This window comes from Sparus aurata, chromosome 1, assembly GCF_900880675.1.
Source record: "Sparus aurata chromosome 1, fSpaAur1.1, whole genome shotgun sequence".
In the NCBI taxonomy this organism is placed as follows: Eukaryota; Metazoa; Chordata; class Actinopteri; order Spariformes; family Sparidae; genus Sparus; species Sparus aurata.
In genome coordinates this window covers 275,105-295,516 of record NC_044187.1, presented here as the reverse complement: position 1 = coordinate 295,516, position 20,412 = coordinate 275,105, and the positions used below count along the sequence as shown (strand labels likewise).

The following is a 20,412-nucleotide window of genomic DNA, read 5'->3' as shown; positions in this document are numbered from 1 at the left end:
GACTGACTGAGGACGAGAAAAACTTTAATGATTCAAACTGACACAGTCATCAGAGTAAAAAAGACTTTTAATTTGACAGAATTTGGACATAAAAAAGATTTTAAAAAGAATAAAAGTGAATCCTTATATACAGACTGATGATGACCGGACCAACAGAGCATGTGACCTCCACAGGGCCAACAGAACATGTGACCTCCACTCTAACAGACCAACAGAACATGTGACCTCCACTGTAACAGAACATGTGACCTCCACTCTAACAGACCAACAGAACATCTGACCTCCACTGTAACAGACCAACAGAACATGTGACCTCCACTCTAACAGACCAACAGAACATGTGACCTCCACAGGACCAACAGAACATGTGACCTCCACTCTAACAGACCAACAGAACATGTGACCTCCACTCTAACAGACCAACAGAACATGTGACCTCCACTCTAACAGACCAACAGAACATCTGACCTCCACTCTAACAGACCAACAGAACATCTGACCTCCACTCTAACAGACCAACAGAACATCTGACCTCCACTCTAACAGACCAACAGAACATGTGACCTCCACTCTAACAGACCAACAGAACATGTGACCTCCACAGGACCAACAGAACATGTGACCTCCACTCTAACAGACCAACAGAACATGTGACCTCCACTCTAACAGACCAACAGAACATCTGACCTCCACTCTAACAGACCAACAGAACATGTGACCTCCACAGGACCAACAGAACATGTGACCTCCACTGTAACAGACCAACAGAACATGTGACCTCAACATCAGGTTTCTCATGGAAGTTGCCTTCATCACATCAGGTCTGCCTCCTGCAGGTGAGCTCCGGTACAACAGCTCTGTGTTCACTGATGTCAGGAGTCGATAGATGATACACACCTGCCAACAGCAGGTTGATGCAGGACACTCTCTGAGGATCGTTTGGACCTGCGGGCTGAACTAATGTGTGAGTTCAGTGAGTTATCACACAGATATCTGATCAACCACGCCGACTGGGACCAAGTCAGAAATGAACTCATCTCATATTCCAGTACTGAATGTGAACACAACATTAACTTCTCAACACCTTCTCCATCAGCGTGTTGAGGCTGTTATCAGTCAGGTCAACAGTCACACATCAACGTCATGATTCACGTGTTCACCATGTTCGTGTGTTCTGATCCGTCTGTGTTCTCGTCTGAACGCTGGCCTGTGTTCACCTGTTGTCTCTGATAGATGAACGATCGGCTGACGAGAGGAGCTGCACACAGCTGATCACTCACTGCTGGAGACACCTTTCATATTGTCCTCACATGGGTTTTCATAAGATTATACACAAAGACGGCTTCAGATCCAAACTGTGTGATAGAACTGTGACAAACAGTGACAAGAACCTTATTGTGATGTTTGAATATTCATGATGTTATTTTGAGTCTCATGATTGTTGTTACGTCTGCCTGTGTGTTGTTCTTTGTGTCTTTTAATGCACATCAGCTGAACTTTGTGTTTTATTCATTCAACAGTGATCAACGGTTGAAAGTGTTCTCTGTGTTGTTCCTGCTGCCCTCTCAGAACCCGGACCCAAACACACATACAGTTCTACTCTGCAACAACTACAATATAATAGTCAACTTATAATTCTGACCCACTGACTTAGTATTTCAGTTCCACAGACAGTTGGACTCTTTCTGTTGAGGAGTCATCTCAACGGGTCAGTCTGGTTCTCAGTCCAGTTCTGCTTCATGTTTCTGGTCAAGACCTGCTGTGGTCCAGCTTGAGACAACTATTGGGATCTAAACTTGCTCACTTGGTGTCAGATACTATTCAGGTCAACTGCAAGGCATGATGGTAGGTGGCACTTGAATAGTGACAATTTTTTTTACTGTTGCATTGTGGGATAACTCAAGTGATCAAAATGGTGGACACACTGAATACTAGACCAAAAATCTACAGTACAGGACCCGGATCTGGTTTTGGACGACAGTTATACAAGAACAGACATGTAACTGGAGCATTCCTGATTTAGAGCTTAATTTGAACTGGTTTGATACAAGTTCGGTTCTGGCTTGGCCCTGGTTTGGTCATGGTTCGGTCCTGGCTTGGTCCTGGCTTAGTTCTGGTCAGGACTGGTGAAGTCCTGCTGTCAGTAGCTGTTTTCGTGACCAGCGAGTATGTACAGGTTGCTGTGTTCAGTTGGGTTATCTGTTGCTCTGCTCTCCAGAACCACCACCCTGCAGACAGACAGACAGGTAAATACACAGGTCAACACACAGGTGAGCAGACAGGTGAGTCTTAACACAGATCAACAGACCGGTGAGTCTACAAACAGGTGAGTCTACACACAGGTGAGTCTACACACAGGTGAACAGACCGGTGAGTCTACACACAGGTGAGTCTACACACAGGTGAACAGACAGGTGAGTCTACACACAGGTGAGTCTACACACAGGTGAACAGACCGGTGAGTCTACACACAGATGAACAGACCGGTGAGTCTACACACAGGTGAACAGACAGGTGAGTCTACACACAGGTGAGTCTACACACAGGTGAACAGACCGGTGAGTCTACACACAGATGAACAGACCGGTGAGTCTACACACAGGTGAGTCTACACACAGGTGAACAGACCGGTGAGTCTACACACAGGTGAGTCTACACACAGGTCAACAGACCGGTGAGTCTACACACAGGTGAGTCTACACACAGGTGAACAGACCGGTGAGTCTACACACAGGTGAGTCTACACACAGGTGAACAGACCGGTGAGTCTACACACAGGTGAGTCTACACACAGGTGAACAGACCGGTGAGTCTACACACAGGTGAGTCTACACACAGGTGAACAGACCGGTGAGTCTACACACAGGTGAGTATACACACAGGTCAACAGACCGGTGAGTCTACACACAGGTGAACAGACCGGTGAGTCTACACACAGGTGAGTCTACACACAGGTGAACAGACCGGTGAGTCTACACACAGGTGAGTCTACACACAGGTGAACAGACCGGTGAGTCTACACACAGGTGAACAGACCGGTGAGTCTACACACAGGTGAGTCTACACACAGGTGAACAGACCGGTGAGTCTACACACAGGTGAGTCTACACACAGGTGAGTCTACACACAGGTGAACAGACCGGTGAGTCTACACACAGGTGAGTCTACACACAGGTCAACAGACCGGTGAGTCTACACACAGGTGAGTCTACACACAGGTGAACAGACCGGTGAGTCTACACACAGGTGAGTCTACACACAGGTCAACAGACCGGTGAGTCTACACACAGGTGAGTCTACACACAGGTGAACAGACCGGTGAGTCTACACACAGGTGAGTCTACACACAGGTGAACAGACCGGTGAGTCTACACACAGGTGAGTCTACACACAGGTGAACAGACCGGTGAGTCTACACACAGGTGAGTCTACACACAGGTGAACAGACCGGTGAGTCTACACACAGGTGAGTCTACACACAGGTCAACAGACCGGTGAGTCTACACACAGGTGAACAGACCGGTGAGTCTACACACAGGTGAGTCTACACACAGGTGAACAGACCGGTGAGTCTACACACAGGTGAGTCTATACACAGGTCAACAGACCGGTGAGTCTACACACAGGTGAGTCTACACACAGGTGAACAGACCGGTGAGTCTACACACAGGTGAACAGACCGGTGAGTCTACACACAGGTGAACAGACCGGTGAGTCTACACACAGGTGAGTCTACACACAGGTGAACAGACCGGTGAGTCTACACACAGGTGAGTCTACACACAGGTGAACAGACCGGTGAGTCTACACACAGGTGAGTCTACACACAGGTGAGTCTACACACAGGTCAACAGACCGGTGAGTCTACACACAGGTGAGTCTACACACAGGTGAGTCTACACACAGGTGAACAGACCGGTGAGTCTACACACAGGTGAGTCTACACACAGGTGAACAGACTGGTAAATCTACACACAGGTGAACACACAGGTGAGTCTACACACAGGTGAGTCTACACACAGGTGAACAGATCGGTGAGTCTACACACAGGTGAACAGACCGGTGAGTCTACACACAGGTGAGTCTACACACAGGTGAACAGATCGGTGAGTCTACACACAGGTGAACAGACCGGTGAGTCTACACACAGGTGAGTCTACACACAGGTGAACAGACCGGTGAGTCTACACACAGGTGAGTCTACACACAGGTGAGTCTACACACAGGTCAACAGACCGGTGAGTCTACACACAGGTGAGTCTACACACAGGTGAGTCTACACACAGGTGAACAGATCGGTGAGTCTACACACAGGTGAACAGACCGGTGAGTCTACACACAGGTGAGTCTACACACAGGTCAACAGACCGGTGAGTCTACACACAGGTGAGTCTACACACAGGTGAACAGACCGGTGAGTCTACACACAGGTGAGTCTACACACAGGTCAACAGACCGGTGAGTCTACACACAGGTGAGTCTACACACAGGTGAGTCTACACACAGGTGAACAGACCGGTGAGTCTACACACAGGTGAGTCTACACACAGGTCAACAGACAGGTGAACCAGACCGGTGTCTCACCTGTCGGAGCCCAGCAGGTGGAACATCCTGCTGATGTCACTAATCTCTTGAGTGATCTGCAAACAGAAAACAAACACGTTAGAACTCAGCAGGAAGGTGAGCAGGTTTGTGATCTCTGATTGGATGACTACCTGGTTAGATCTGAAGCTCCGCCCCTGCATGCCGTGTCTCCAGAAAGCCAAAACACTATCCTGTAGACACACTGAAGGAGGAGGACGAACAGACAGGTTGGTGTGGGCTTTAATACAGCAGCGTGTGAGACCGTTTACAGCGGATTTAAGGTGGTTTACCGATCGCCTCGATTTGGAAGTTGAAGGTGAGCTCAGCTGACAGCTTCCTGCTGGACTTCAGCTTCCCTTGAAGGTTCACGATCCTTATACATCCTGCAGGAAGGTGACAGAACAAAGAACTCAGGTTATCTCTGATCTCAAATCAGAAATGTATCGTTAAAATAATTAAGTGTTAAGTACATTCATCAAAACAAAATTGTTTTGTTGAACTTACGGTCCATACAGACCAGGACAGTGTCTCTCTCTAGCTGAGTGATGTGGATCACACAACTCTGAGGGTTTTCTGCAAGGAGACCAAAGTTTGGACCGATGATTCATTGTTGGCTAAGAGCTGTACCTGTGTACCTGTGTCAGGAGGAGTTGTACCTGTGTCAGGGGGGGTGGGACAGGAGGAGTTGGGGTCAAGGGTCTGGAAGCTGACGGGCTGGTTGAGTTCAGTCCCTTTGTTGAGGCCAACACAGATCAGAGGGTACGGCTGCTCTGGGACAACCAGAAGCTCTAAAACCTCCAGAGGACATGGAGGCTGGAAGTCCACATTCTGGTGAGGACACATGTAAATAGTTATACATCTGCTCTTTTGATGCTTGTCCTGGTTCCGGTCAGGTAACCCAGATGATTTCTCCCTAAACTGGTCTTGGAGAATCTGCGGTGTGAGGAGGGTCCTGATCCTCGACAGCAGCTCTCCTCTGAGCTGCTAAGATCAGCAGCCCATCTCTGAGGTGAAGACAGCATCAGAACCACATAACTTCTGTTTTCTCACCTTGACCAGCATGAATTTCTGCATCAGCTCCACCCACTCCAGCAGGACCACACCTGATTGGAAGGCTCCACCCAGGTACCTGTGACCTGTGTAGGGGTTTCTCACTGTAGAGAGGGGGGGAGATCATCACAGGTGTAGGCGTGGTGTAGGTGTGTGTCTGCTGGTTTCCACCCTGTGCTACGCTCACAGTTGATATTTGTAAAACAAAGACATCTACCTGTTAGTCAACAGTCACAGGTGAGTTCCTCTATGAGGTGGTTCTGTCAGCTAATGACTTTATAACCGCTAACAGTTTGAGGTTTTCTTTCCAATCCATTAGTCAACTTTAGCAGCAGTTTTCTGTTGAACACTGTCGACCCTGACTGTGTCTCTCCGCCTCTGACCCTGTTAGTGATACTCGACTCTACAGGAGCTGACCATGAACCACAGCGCCCCCTCCACATCCAGCTGGATCTCTGCTGCTGAGACTATGCACATGTGCATAATGGGAAATGGTGTATGACTTACCTACACAGCATTTCAGACAGCCTTTAGTGTCGGGAATCTTGTTGGAGATGGAAAACTTCCTGAAGACAAAAAGACAATCAGCAGTTTGAGCTGTGAGCAGTTGAAGGTCGTCGCTGTGTGGCACAAAGTTTCACTTGTAACGTCGCCAAAGCTTTGAACTGACATGATGCACCCGTGTGTTTCCATCAACTCAAGTGGTGACGACCTGAGTTACAGTGACACAAAACTCCTTCACACATTTTCATAGTTTCCAAAACAGTTCCTGAACACTGCCCATAATGCTTCAGGAGATGCCGAACAGCTTCTGCTCATCACACATGTTCATTTTAAACAATGTCTGTTGACAGAAAGTCTGCAGCCATGCTAGCAGTAGACGGACCACCCTTAGTGTGTTCAATGTTTTTAATGTGTGGGATGTTTTCAGAGGAACTGACCGCGGCAAGATGCGGTCGGGCAGACGGTGAGTCGAGATGGAGACGGTAAGCTTCTGTTTGTGTCGAGCCTGATCGAACAGACCGGCCAGACTGTGGCAGTACAACTGAGAGGCTTTACCTGCAGACAGGACTCAGGGTTCAGTTAACACACACACACACACACAGCATACACATACATATATACGTATATATGTATGTAAGAAGTAAACATTGTTTCAGTGTACTCATAATGTTCTTCTTTGATTTGTTATTACAGTGATTATTGATGATAATCAGTGATTTAACTTCTTTCTTTTTAACTGTTCGTTTATGACCTGATTATTATTAGTATGACACTCATGACTTGATCTTCATCCTCAGTTTGGTCCAAAGCTCTTTATTGTCACAGAGATGAGATTTGTTCATGTTTTTATCGAGTCTTGTTGGACAGAATGGAGAGAAAAAGATGAGCATGTTGTTATAAAGTCTGTGAAACTTCTGGAGCAGCGAGGCCAAGTCCTGTATTTCTACTGAACACTGATCAAAACATTAAAATGAGACCAGACGGCTGTTTTTATCTTATTAGCTATAAAACACCTGAGCAGACTGACAGGTGTGTCCTATTGAACTGATTATTGAAACAATCAATATCAGCTTTGCGTGTCAGCTGTTAAAACTGTGTCACCGACATGTCAGTGGATCAATTAAAGTTCCTCACCTGAGATGGAGATCAGGGTGTTGTTCATCACGTACACCCAGGTACACCTGCGAGGAAACAGCTGCAGATACAAAACTGTCCGTCAGTGATTCATTCTGCAGAAACAAGTCCAGCAGATAGAAACCAGCTCAGATCCTGAACCAGACTCTGCTGCAGTCTCCTGATCTGGACTACAAACCCTCCTGAACTCTGGGCCGTCTCAGGTGCTCTGTGTCGGCTCACTTCTGATTTTAATGTTTTTTCTTTTTACTGTTTTATTTGTTTGCTTCAAGCATCCAAACACAAAGGTGTTGTTTTTGTTGTTTTTTTATGGTTATTTGATTCACTTTTACTGAATAAAACTGGGTTTGGTCTGGTTCTGGTTTTCAGTGGTCACAGTTTAGGTTCAGGAGAGTCTCTGTCGAAGGTCACCCAGAAGCATCTTTATACAAAATCTACATGTTGAGATACGTTGACAGTAGAGGACTCTAAATCAGGAGAAACCTGAACGATGACGAGCAGAATCATGTACTGACACTAATATGTTGGTGCAGATGGAGACTCAAGGCTGGACCTGATTCTGGACCAGATGCTGACAGTCTGCATATTAATGTGAGTCCTGCAGGCGTCTCACACGTTCACACAGCTGCTATTTATCTGATTCAGTAACCGTGAAAAAAATTACATGAGACAGAACCACTGCAGTCTGCATCATTTCAGACCCAGGTTCCAGGTAGACCTGGATCAGCTGAGACTGCATCAGCTTGGTCAGGTGCATCTGTTGGACCTGGTGGTCCAGTAAGTAGAGCTCTCCTGGTGGTTTTGTTTGAGTCTGGCTGCAGTTTCCTTCCCCTCACCTGTTCCATACAGTTCTCATGCAGCTCATTTAGGTTCAGGGTGTAAATTCCCTCCTCAGCTCCAAAGATCAGGTTCTGATCTGAAACACACAAATACAACCTCATCAGAAATACTGATGGCATTAGACACACATGGAAACCCAAACCAAACCCTTCCTGGCTGCGCATCACTGAAGCAGCTGATGAAGACAGCGGTCAGAGGTCATCGTACCTCTGGTGTCCGGGTTGATCCAGGAGGCAGCAGAGTGAATCTTCAGAGGACAGCCATTAAACACTTTGGAGAAACAAGCTCCCATCTGAGGAGAAACAGACAGCAGCTCATCTTTACAGTGAACAGACTTCTGCTTCTGTTCAAACTGGATCAGCATCAAATCCCAACATCTCCATGTTCTGCACCTCTTAGGTTCCTTCAGGGTTCAGTTCTTCCTGATGGACTCAGACCTTTAACAGCTGAGAAACAACAATCTGCATTACGGACATTAAAAACTGACCATCACAAAACTTCCTGCAGTTAAACTGCGATCAATCAGCAGCTGCAGACTATTGATCACATCTCTCAATCATCCTGCACTGAATCGTACAAACTGTAGAAGTCTGAGTCTTCTCTGTAATAACAGGGCTGATAACAGCTGATGGTCAGTCATCTTCACAACATGTAAAAACATCTGTACACAATATTACAATGTAATCTGTTACTTCATGGTTAGATTACACCCACTGTTTCCTGCCTGACCTGCTGACTCCAAACCAGTCCTGAGTCCAGCCTGAGATCCTCTGTAGGACCGGTGACTACTTCAGAACCAGGACCTGTGAGCACTTCAGAACCAGCTGTTTCCACATACAAATTTCTTCTAAGAATTACAATCTCTTGAGCTGTCGTTAATATTATGATGTTTGTATTCTGTGTTTTAGTGAAACTCTGATATTCAGTTCAGTCTGAACAGGTGAGTTTCAGTCTTGAACATTTTGAACTGCTTGAAGGTTCAGGTATGTAAATGCATGACGTCAGTGAGTGTGCGTGTGCGTTGAGGACTTACATGGACTTTAGGTGTAGGTGGGAGTCCGTTGCTGACTGGGTTCTGATGAGGAAACAAACACTGGCGTCAGTGTAACAACACAAAAAAAGGATTTTATGGATCCAGGGCATAAACTCTGTGAACAAGTGAGCAGTCAGATCTCATTCTATGTCACTAAACATCACATCACATCTCACATTACGTCACATTAGGTCACATTATCTCACATTACGTCACATTAGGTCACATTATCTCACATTACGTCACATTAGGTCACGTTAGGTCACATTATCTCACATTAGGTCACATTATCTCACATTAGGTTACATTAGGTCACATTAGGTCACATTATCTCACATTAGGTTACATTAGGTCACATTAGGTCACATTATGTCACATTAGGTTACATTAGGTCACATTATCTCACATTAGGTCACATTAGGTCACATTATCTCACATTAGGTCACATTAGGTCACATTATCTCACATTACGTCACATTAGGTTACATTATCTCACATTAGGTCACATTATCTCACATTAGGTCACATTATCTCACATTACGTCACATTAGGTCACATTATCTCACATTACGTCACATTAGGTTACATTATCTCACATTAGGTCACATTATCTCACATTAGGTCACATTATCTCACATTACGTCACATTAGGTCACATTATCTCACATTACGTCACATTAGGTCACATTATCTCACATTACGTCACATTAGGTCACATTATCTCACATTAGGTCACATTATCTCACATTAGGTCACATTATCTCACATTACGTCACATTAGGTCACATTATTTCACATTACGTCACATTAGGTCACATTATCTCACATTACGTCACATTAGGTCACGTTAGGTCACATTATCTCACATTAGGTCACATTATCTCACATTAGGTCACATTATCTCACATTAGGTCACATTATCTCACATTACGTCACATTAGGTCACATTATCTCACGTGATCTCACATTATCTCACATTACGTCACATTAGGTCACATTATCTCACATTAGGTCACATTATCTCACATTACGTCACATTAGGTCACATTATCTCACATTACGTCACATTAGGTCACATTATCTCACATTAGGTTACATTAGGTCACATTATCTCACATTAGGTCACATTATCTCACATTAGGTCACATTATCTCGCATTACGTCACATTATCTCACATTAGGTTACATCAGGTCACATTATCTCACATTAGGTCACATTATCTCACATTAGGTCACATTATCTCGCATTACGTCACATTATCTCACATTAGGTTACATCAGGTCACATTATCTCACATTAGGTCACATTATCTCACATTACGTCACATTATCTCACATTAGGTTACATTAGGTCACGTTATCTCACATTAGGTCACATTATCTCACATTAGGTCACATTATCTCACATTAGGTCACATTATCTCGCATTACGTCACATTATCTCACATTAGGTTACGTTATCTCACATTAGATCACATTATCTCACATTAGGTCACGTTATCTCACATAAGGTCACATTATCTCACATTAGGTTACATTAGGTCACATTATCTCACATTAGGTCACGTTATCTCACATAAGGTCACATTATCTCACATTAGGTTACATCAGGTCACATTATCTCACATTAGGTCACATTATCTCACATTACGTCACATTATCTCACATTAGGTTACATTAGGTCACGTTATCTCACATTAGGTCACATTATCTCACATTAGGTCACATTATCTCACATTAGGTCACATTATCTCGCATTACGTCACATTATCTCACATTAGGTTACGTTATCTCACATTAGATCACATTATCTCACATTAGGTCACGTTATCTCACATAAGGTCACATTATCTCACATTAGGTTACATTAGGTCACATTATCTCACATTAGGTCACGTTATCTCACATAAGGTCACATTATCTCACATTAGGTCACATTAGGTCACATTATCTCACATTAGGTTACATTAGGTCACATTATCTCACATTAGGTCACGTTATCTCACATAAGGTCACATTATCTCACATTAGGTTACATTAGGTCACGTTATCTCACATTAGGTCACATTATCTCACATTACGTCACATTATCTCGCATTACGTCACGTTATCTCACATTAGGTCACATTATCTCACATTATCTCACATTAGGTCACGTTATCTCACATTAGGTCACATTATCTCACATTAGGTTACATTAGGTCACATTATCTCACATTAGGTCACATTATCTCACATTAGGTTACATTATCTCACATTAGGTTACATTAGGTCACGTTATCTCACATTAGGTTACATTAGGTCACATTATCTCACATTAGGTCACATTATCTCACATTAGGTCACATTATCTCACATTAGGTTACATTATCTCACATTAGGTTACATTAGGTCACGTTATCTCACATTAGGTCACATTATCTCACATTAGGTTACATTAGGTCACATTAGGTCACATTATCTCACATTAGGTTACATTAGGTCACATTATCTCACATTAGGTCACGTTATCTCACATTAGGTCACATTATCTCACATTAGGTTACATTAGGTCACATTATCTCACATTAGGTCACATTATCTCACATTAGGTTACATTAGGTCACATTATCTCACATTAGGTCACATTATCTCACATTAGGTCACATTATCTCACATTAGGTTACATTAGGTCACATTATCTCACATTAGGTCACATTATCTCACATTAGGTTACATTAGGTCACATTATCTCACATTAGGTCACATTATCTCACATTAGGTCACATTATCTCACATTAGGTCACATTAGGTCACATTATCTCACATTAGGTCACATTATCTCACATTAGGTCACATTAGGTCACTATATGTCCCTTTAGCGACAGGACAGTCAATAACAAATCCAACTAATCAACGTGTCCTCCTGTTCTGTTTGAATAAATCAGAACAAACATGGAGTCAATCAACACTTTGATAAAAAACTTGTGAAGAAGCTTTGTATTGATTTTAAAAAACTCAAACACATCTTCAAGTAAGGTCATTCAGGAAACAAAGTTCCACCATGATGCTTAAAATGTTCCATCACAACATCAGTAAACATCAAAATAAACATTAATGTGACGTAGTTGTCTTACAGGAGGAGGATGTTTCCTGGTGTGGACAGCAGGAAGCGCTGCAGACTGCTGCTCAGAGGAGGACGGGCCATTCACTACAGACACAAAGACAGGACATCAGAGAGACTGAGGACACCCGGAGGAAGCTTCAGGTACCACAGGTGTGTGTAACGACTACACCAGGTGTCTGTGAGGGGTACAGGATGTGTGTGAGGTCTACAGTTAGCCTACAGCCTATAGTTAGCCTGACTGTCTGACAGTTAGTTTACAGTTAGCCTGACTGTTAGCCTATAGTTAGCCTGACTGTTAGCCTATAGTTAGCCTGACAGTTAGCCTATAGTTAGCCTGACTGTCTGACAATTAGTTTACAGTTAGCCTGAGAGTTAGCCTATAGTTAGCCTGACTGTCTGACAGTTAGCCTATAGTTAGCCTAACTGTCTGACAGTTAGTTTACAGTTAGCCTGACAGTTAGCCTGTCAGTTAGCCTGTAGTTAGAGAATGACTAACTGTCCTGGTTCTGTAGATCTCACCCAGGCTGCTGAGTCTGTTGTGGGGCAGTTTTGGGGGCGGCGGCCTGGGTGGACCCTGGGTGGCTGAGCAGGCGGGGCTTTCTGACAGAGGATGATACTTTATGGTACCCTGGTCCTGGTTGCCATAGTGATCATGGTCAGGGAGCGGGGTGCCATCCTGAAGGGGGGGGGTGTAAATGTTGGTTCCAGAAATTATCCAAACAGACAGAGAACAGATCAAGGATAGGTGAGAGGACACACCTGAGGGGGAGGAGCTTCAGGTTGCAGCGTTGAGTCTTTAATACTGAAAGAGACACAGAGAAACGTTCTGTGAGTCAGTAGCCCCATTCACACTCCTGTTTGGATGTTTGGATCCTGTGCCAATTCTCCGCCTCTTTGTGAAAGTCTCAGGAGGACAGACAGGAGGAAAATCAGGAGGACAGACAGGAGGACAGACAGCAGGACAGATAGGAGGTCAGACAGGAGGACAGACAGGAGGACAGACAGGAGGACAGACAGGAGGACAGACGGGAGGTCAGACAGGAGGACAGTCAGGAGGAAAGACAGGAGGAAAATCAGGAGGACAGACAGGAGGACAGACACTTTCCCACGTATAACGGCAGTATTTGTTTTCCTTATATAAGTTGCCAAAGACAGTTACAGTTACAACGTTAGTGTTGTTTGGTCATGTAACGTTGCTCTGTGGGACATTTCTCTGTATTTAGTTGAGTGAAGGACCCGTGTAGTTATCAGACTGTCAGACCGACACACAGCAGCACCAGCTTATCCATTCACACTGGTTCAGTTCGCCTCTGCTGCCCCTCTGATTCTATCTCCAGAGGCGGATCAGAGCCGCAGTGAAATTCACCTCTCGCCACATCTGAGACTTTTACACAGAGTATGTGGAGAATTGGCGAAGGATCCCCAAACTCAAAGTGCGTGTTGTTAGTGAATCAGGCTAGTGTGCTGCTGCGCCCCCTGCTGAGCGTCTTGGCGAGCGGGGCGTCAAGACTCTCTGGACACACCTCTGGATCACACTCACTGCTGCATGTCGTCTCCATCGTCGTTGTCATGGCTATCTGCATCATCAGAGACACCTGATTGGTCATCTTCATCCCATCCTCCCTTACATCCGTCATCATCCTCAGTTTCACCTTCACCTACAGCCTCATCGACCAGGTGAGTCACACGACACCTGGAGGGAAAAACACCTGAGATTCAGTAAGTGAACCTTTGAGTCTGATATCACACCTGTCTGTGTAGGCAGGTGTCTGATGACCTCACCTGTTGACCTCACCTGATGACCTCACCTGATGACCTTACCTTCAGCTTGTTTCAGAGTTGATGTCTGTGTGTGTGGAAAGAAGAAGCCTCTGAGTGTAACCACAGTGTGACCCTCAGTGAGGAGGTCAGAGGTCAGAGGTCAGAGGACGACACATTCAGACAACAGAAGAAGAGAGCGTGGAGGTGACCGGAGCTTAAATGTCAGCCGTCCACTTCAAACCTTCAGCGGCTGTATTTTATTCACCGTTAGCAAATATTCCAAAGTGCTTGAATGCAGCGTCTTTAAATTTTCATCAGCACTACCACTGCTCCTCCACCTCCTCCACCTCCTCCACCGCCACTGAGGGGAGCCATAAATTATTCACAGAGCTGAGGTCGACACTCCAACGCACCGATGGAGGAGAAACACAGTGATGGAGGAGAGACACACAGTGATGGAGGAGAGAAACAGTGATGGAGGAGAGACACACAGTGATGGAGGAGAGAAACAGTGATGAAGGTGAGAAACACAGTGATGGAGGAGAGAAACAGTGATGGAGGTGAGAAACACCCTGATGGAGCAGAGAAACACTGATGGAGGAGAGAAACACACTGATGGAGGAGAGAAACACACTGATGGAGGAGAGACACACACTGATGGAGGAGAGAAACACACTGATGGAGGAGAGACACACACTGATGGAGGAGAGAAACACACTGATGGAGGAGAGAAACACACTGATGGAGGAGAGAAACAGTGATGGAGGAGAGAAACACACTGATGGAGGAGAGAAACACACTGATGGAGGAGAGAAACACACTGATGGAGGAGAGAAACACACTGATGGAGGAGAGAAACAGTGATGGAGGAGAGAAACACACTGATGGAGCAGAGAAACACTGATGGAGGAGAGACACACACTGATGGAGGAGAGAAACACACTGATGGAGGAGAGAAACACACTGATGGAGGAGAGACACACAGTGATGGAGGAGAGACACAGTGATGGAGGAGAGAAACACTCCTGTGTCCCAGCTTGAATGCTGCACCTAAACACAGCACACAGCTGAAGCACCTCTCCACACCAGCAGGTGGCGTCACTCTGTGTTCATTATCAAGTTATTTGATCTCATTCATTTGCGCAGGCAGCCAACAGGAAGTCTCTACTGAGCGTGCTCTGTGTGAGGAGGCCTGTCAGGTGTGTTCAGTGATGTCATGATTAGTTTGTCTCACCTATTTCCACTGATGGATCCTGATGATGATGCTGCATCTTCATCATCCATGTGCAGCTCCTGCAGAAGACCCCCAGCTTATTATTTTCATCCACCTTTTTTCTTCATCCCTATAAAAGCCTGCTGTACATAGTCAGTACAGCACAGGTGGAAACAGCTGATTGGACGTTAAAACGTTGCAGCTGACTCAGCAACCTACAACTGTGAAAGTCCCAAAAGACACACACACACACGTACACACGTGTACACATGCATGCACACACACACACACGCGTACACACACACACACCCACACACACACTGCTGCAGCACTTAACAGCACTTTACCACCACATGGTCATGAGTAGTCTACATCTGTACAGCAGACACACACACACACACAGAACCCCAGTAACTGAGTCAGTAACTAATGAGTTACTAAAGACTATATAGGAACAAAAGCTGATGTCATAGCAACAGTTTCATTTGCCCTGTGTCATACTGGTCAAAGCGGTTCTAATGGAACCACTGACACACCTCCAACCTGCTGATTGGACCACATCACAGACTAATTAAGATCGACCAGTCAAAGCAGAGCAGGAAGTGACATCACCCAGCAGACAGGAAATGTTTATGAAGAAGAGAAGAAAACAAAAAGAAAAATGGTGACTGTCAGTTAGCATTTTCTAAGCCATTCGTATAGTCACACTGTTAGCTGTCAGCTGACTGTTTGCCTGCACCGTCAGTTAGCTGTAGTGGTAGCTAACAACTATCATAGCACAAATAATAAGCCAAGTTAGCCTGTTAGCATTAGCCTCAGTGTGTGTGTCATTAAGAGGTGGTTGTCAGTTAGCCTGTTAGGATTAGCCTCAGTGTGTGTATCAGTACCAGGTTGGATCTTGCAGTGAAGTACAGCTCCTCCTCACAGTCCAGGAAACGATCCGAGTCTGTCTGTAAAGACGAGGGCAGTACCTGCTGAGTCATCACACACACTGAACACACCTGTGGAGCTCTTCATCTTATTGTCGTTCTACCCTTCATTATTACTATCATGAAGTTCTTGGAAATGGTTGACTTGTTGCTGATGGAGGTTCAGGAGACTCAGATGTTTTACACTGAAACATTTATTGAAGCTGGATCGTGGAGAAAATCTTCACTTCACTCAGACTAAAAACTGAGTATTTAACCATTAAAAGACCAACGAGACTTACTGAGTGTTCAGATAAGGTGATTCACTCCTTTATACATATTACATATGAACCTTCTTCAGTAACCAGGTGACAAGAATTCTAGAGAAACTCCTTCAGGAACAGGATTCCAGGGATCATAGAGAAACTGTATTTGTTCACAGTTCTGTGTCGATCACACTGCTGGTGCTGCACACCTCTCAGTTGAGGCTCAAATTTACATTTAAAAGTAAAGAACACAGGGATATCAAGTAAGTTAGACCTACTGCCCAACTCTATCCCCACAGCACCATGCAAGGACCAAACACACTGACGGTGTCTGACGCTAGTGTTTTGAAGCCCACCACTTAGAGGGGCGTCAAATTGCCATGACAACTTTACACTGAAGTGTCAAAGAGGAGAGACTGTGAGGACACTGCTGTGAAATCAGTTATGGTGGAAACTGATCCCAGTTCTGTAAAAAATGAGTCCATGTGAACATTTTCTGTAGCGAGTGTGAGCAGGTAGAGGAGACGGGGCTGTCAGAGCCACATACAGATGCAGTGTGTATGGGACAGCAGAGGCCATTATTAAGTATGTAGTGTGTGTGTGTGTGTGTGTGACTGTACTTCTTCATGATGAGCTTCAGTCTCTTTTCTCAGGGAAGGATCAAACTTCATCTGATCAGCTAAAAGAGAGACAACAACAAAACTTCATCATCATCGTCACCATCTTCATCATCACCATCTTCATCATCATCGTTAGCAGACAGGCAAACTCACAATTGATCTCAGACAGAGTTTTTCCTTCTCTGGTGTTTCCAGACGGAATCCTCTGAGGGACAGAGACGTCCTGCACACAGACAGAAAGACTTTCAGCTATTAGACAGTATTCTCTACAGTACCGACTGTAGACAGTATTTTCTACAGTACCGACTGTAGGCTGTATTTCTCTACAGTACCGACTGTAGGCTGTATTTCTCTACAGTACAGACTGTTAGACAGTATTTATCTGCAGTACAGACTGTTAGACAGTATTTATCTGCAGTACAGACTGCTAGACTGTATTTCATTTTTTTCTTTTTAAGATTTATTTGGCATAGACACCTTTATTAAGCAGTAGACAGATAGGAAATATGGGAGAGAAAGGGGGATGTGACATGCAGCAAAGGACCTCCGGCCGGAATCGAACCGGGTCGGCTGCGTTTATGGCATGCGCTCTAACCACTCCACCACCTGCGCACCAGACTGTATTTCTTTGCAGTACCGACTGTAGACTGTATTTCTCTACAGTACCAACTGTAGGCTGTATTTATCTACAGTACAGACTGTTAGACTGTATTTATCTGCAGTACAGACTTTAGACTGTATTTCTCTACAGTACCGACTGTAGACAGTATTTTCTACAGTACCGACTGTAGACTGTATTTCTCTACAGTACCAACTGTAGGCTGTATTTATCTACAGTACAGACTGTTAGACCGTATTTATCTGCAGTACAGACTGTTAGACAGTATTTCTCTACAGTACCGACTGTAGACAGTATTTTCTACAGTACCGACTGTAGACTGTATTTCTACAGTACCGACTGTAGACTGTATTTCTACAGTACCGACTGTAGACTGTATTTCTCTACAGTACCGACTGTAGGCTGTAATTCTCTACAGTACAGACTGTTAGACAGTATTTATCTGCAGTACAGACTGTAAACAGTATTTATCTACAGTACCGACTGTAGACAGTATTTTCTACAGAACCGACTGTAGACAGTATTTTCTACAGTACCGACTGTAGACTGGGTTTTCTACAGTACCGACTGTAGACAGTATTTTCTACAGTACCGACTGTAGACAGTATTTTCTACAGTACCGATTGTAGACAGTATTTTCTACAGTACCGACTGTAGGCAGTGTTTTCTACAGTACCGACTGTAGACTGTGTTTTCTACAGTACCGACTGTAGACAGTATTCTCTACAGTACCGTCTGTAGACAGTATTCGCTACAGTACCGATTGTAGAAAGTGTTTTCTACAGTACCGACTGTAGACAGTGTTTTCTACAGTACCGACTGTAGACAGTGTTTTCTACAGTACAGACTGTTAGACAGTATTTCATTTTTTTCTTTTTAAGATTTATTTGGCATAGACACCTTTATTAAGCAGTAGACAGATAGGAAATATGGGAGAGAAAGGGGGATGTGACATGCAGCAAAGGACCTCCGGCCGGAATCGAACCGGGTCGGCTGCGTTTATGGCATGCGCTCTAACCACTCCACCACCTGCGCACCAGACTGTATTTCTTTGCAGTACCGACTGTAGACTGTATTTCTCTACAGTACCAACTGTAGGCTGTATTTATCTACAGTACAGACTGTTAGACCGTATTTATCTGCAGTACAGACTGTTAGACAGTATTTCTCTACAGTACCGACTGTAGACAGTATTTTCTACAGTACCGACTGTAGACTGTATTTCTACAGTACCGACTGTAGACTGTATTTCTACAGTACCGACTGTAGACTGTATTTCTCTACAGTACCGACTGTAGGCTGTAATTCTCTACAGTACAGACTGTTAGACAGTATTTATCTGCAGTACAGACTGTAAACAGTATTTATCTACAGTACCGACTGTAGACAGTATTTTCTACAGAACCGACTGTAGACAGTATTTTCTACAGTACCGACTGTAGACTGGGTTTTCTACAGTACCGACTGTAGACAGTATTTTCTACAGTACCGACTGTAGACAGTATTTTCTACAGTACCGATTGTAGACAGTATTTTCTACAGTACCGACTGTAGGCAGTGTTTTCTACAGTACCGACTGTAGACTGTGTTTTCTACAGTACCGACTGTAGACAGTATTCTCTACAGTACCGTCTGTAGACAGTATTCTCTACAGTACCGATTGTAGAAAGTGTTTTCTACAGTACCGACTGTAGGCAGTATTTTCTACAGTACCGATTGTAGACAGTATTTTCTACAGTACCGACTGTAGACAGTATTTTCTACAGTACCGACTGTAGACAGTATTTTCTACAGTACCGATTGTAGACAGTATTTTCTACAGTACCGACTGTAGGCAGTGTTTTCTACAGTACCGACTGTAGACTGTGTTTTCTACAGTACCGACTGTAGACAGTATTCTCTACAGTACCGTCTGTAGACAGTATTCTCTACAGTACCGATTGTAGAAAGTGTTTTCTACAGTACCGACTGTAGACAGTGTTTTCTACAGTACCGACTGTAGACAGTGTTTTCTACAGTACAGACTGTTAGACAGTATTCTCTACAGTACTGACAGTAGACAGTATTTTCTACAGTACCGACTGTAGACTGTGTTTTCTACAGTACCGACTGTAGGCAGTGTTTTCTACAGTACAGACTGTAGACAGTATTTTCTACAGTACCGACTGTAGACAGTATTCTCTACAGTACCGTCTGTAGACAGTATTTTCTACAGTACCGTCTGTAGACAGTATTTTCTACAGTACGGATTGTAGACAGTACTCTCTACAGTACCGTCTGTAGACAGTATTTTCTACAGTACCGTCTGTAGGCAGTGTTTTCTACAGTACAGACTGTAGACAGTATTCTCTACAGTACAGACTGTAGACAGTATTTTCTACAGTACAGACTGTTAGACAGTATTTATCTGCAGTACCACCTGTAGACTGTATTTCTCTACAGTACCGACTGTAGACAGTATTTCTCTACAGTACCGACTGTAGGTTGTATTTCTCTACAGTACCGACTGTTAGACAGTATTTATCTGCATTTCGTCTGTAGACAGTATTTTCTACAGTACCGACTGTAGGTTGTATTTCTCTACAGTATCGACTGTAGACTGTATTTTCTACAGTATCGACTGTAGACTGTATTTTCTACAGTACTGACTGTTGACTGTATTCATCTACAGTACCGACTGTAGACAGTATTTTTCTACAGTACTGACTGTAGAATGTATTTTCTACAGTACTGACTGTTGACTGTATTTATCTACAGTACCGACTGTAGAATGT

At 44.3% G+C, this 20,412-nt stretch overlaps 1 protein-coding gene across 39 annotated transcripts in view; it reads right to left on the bottom strand.

Moving 5' to 3' along the window:
• Window positions 1–49: 49 nt before the first annotated feature.
• The window catches only part of LOC115581961 (mitogen-activated protein kinase kinase kinase kinase 3-like), a 79,657-nt gene continuing 59,294 nt past the window's right edge, over window positions 50–20,412 (bottom strand). For 8 of the 39 annotated variants that reach the window (XM_030417574.1, XM_030417699.1, XM_030417745.1 and 5 more), the window contains 21 exons: window positions 17,173–17,242; window positions 17,020–17,078; window positions 16,113–16,175; window positions 15,247–15,305; window positions 13,792–13,944; window positions 13,011–13,053; window positions 12,771–12,927; window positions 12,262–12,335; window positions 9,146–9,187; window positions 8,320–8,404; window positions 8,109–8,188; window positions 7,273–7,333; window positions 6,576–6,693; window positions 6,142–6,200; window positions 5,635–5,738; window positions 5,241–5,412; window positions 5,089–5,157; window positions 4,875–4,967; window positions 4,716–4,786; window positions 4,585–4,640; window positions 50–2,228 (listed from right to left, as the gene is read on the bottom strand). In XM_030417574.1, coding sequence (XP_030273434.1) covers window positions 2,141–2,228; window positions 4,585–4,640; window positions 4,716–4,786; window positions 4,875–4,967; window positions 5,089–5,157; window positions 5,241–5,412; window positions 5,635–5,738; window positions 6,142–6,200; window positions 6,576–6,693; window positions 7,273–7,333; window positions 8,109–8,188; window positions 8,320–8,404; window positions 9,146–9,187; window positions 12,262–12,335; window positions 12,771–12,927; window positions 13,011–13,053; window positions 13,792–13,944; window positions 15,247–15,305; window positions 16,113–16,175; window positions 17,020–17,078; window positions 17,173–17,242 — 1,776 coding nt within the window. In that variant the 3' untranslated portion in view covers window positions 50–2,140. Of the gene's footprint in view, window positions 2,229–4,584; window positions 4,641–4,715; window positions 4,787–4,874; window positions 4,968–5,088; window positions 5,158–5,240; window positions 5,413–5,634; window positions 5,812–6,141; window positions 6,201–6,575; window positions 6,694–7,272; window positions 7,334–8,108; window positions 8,189–8,319; window positions 8,405–9,145; window positions 9,188–12,261; window positions 12,336–12,770; window positions 12,928–13,010; window positions 13,054–13,791; window positions 13,945–15,246; window positions 15,306–16,112; window positions 16,176–17,019; window positions 17,079–17,172; window positions 17,243–20,412 lie in introns of those variants that run through there. The other 31 variants (XR_003984119.1, XR_003984110.1, XR_003984085.1 and 28 more) reach the window with 31 other exon arrangements.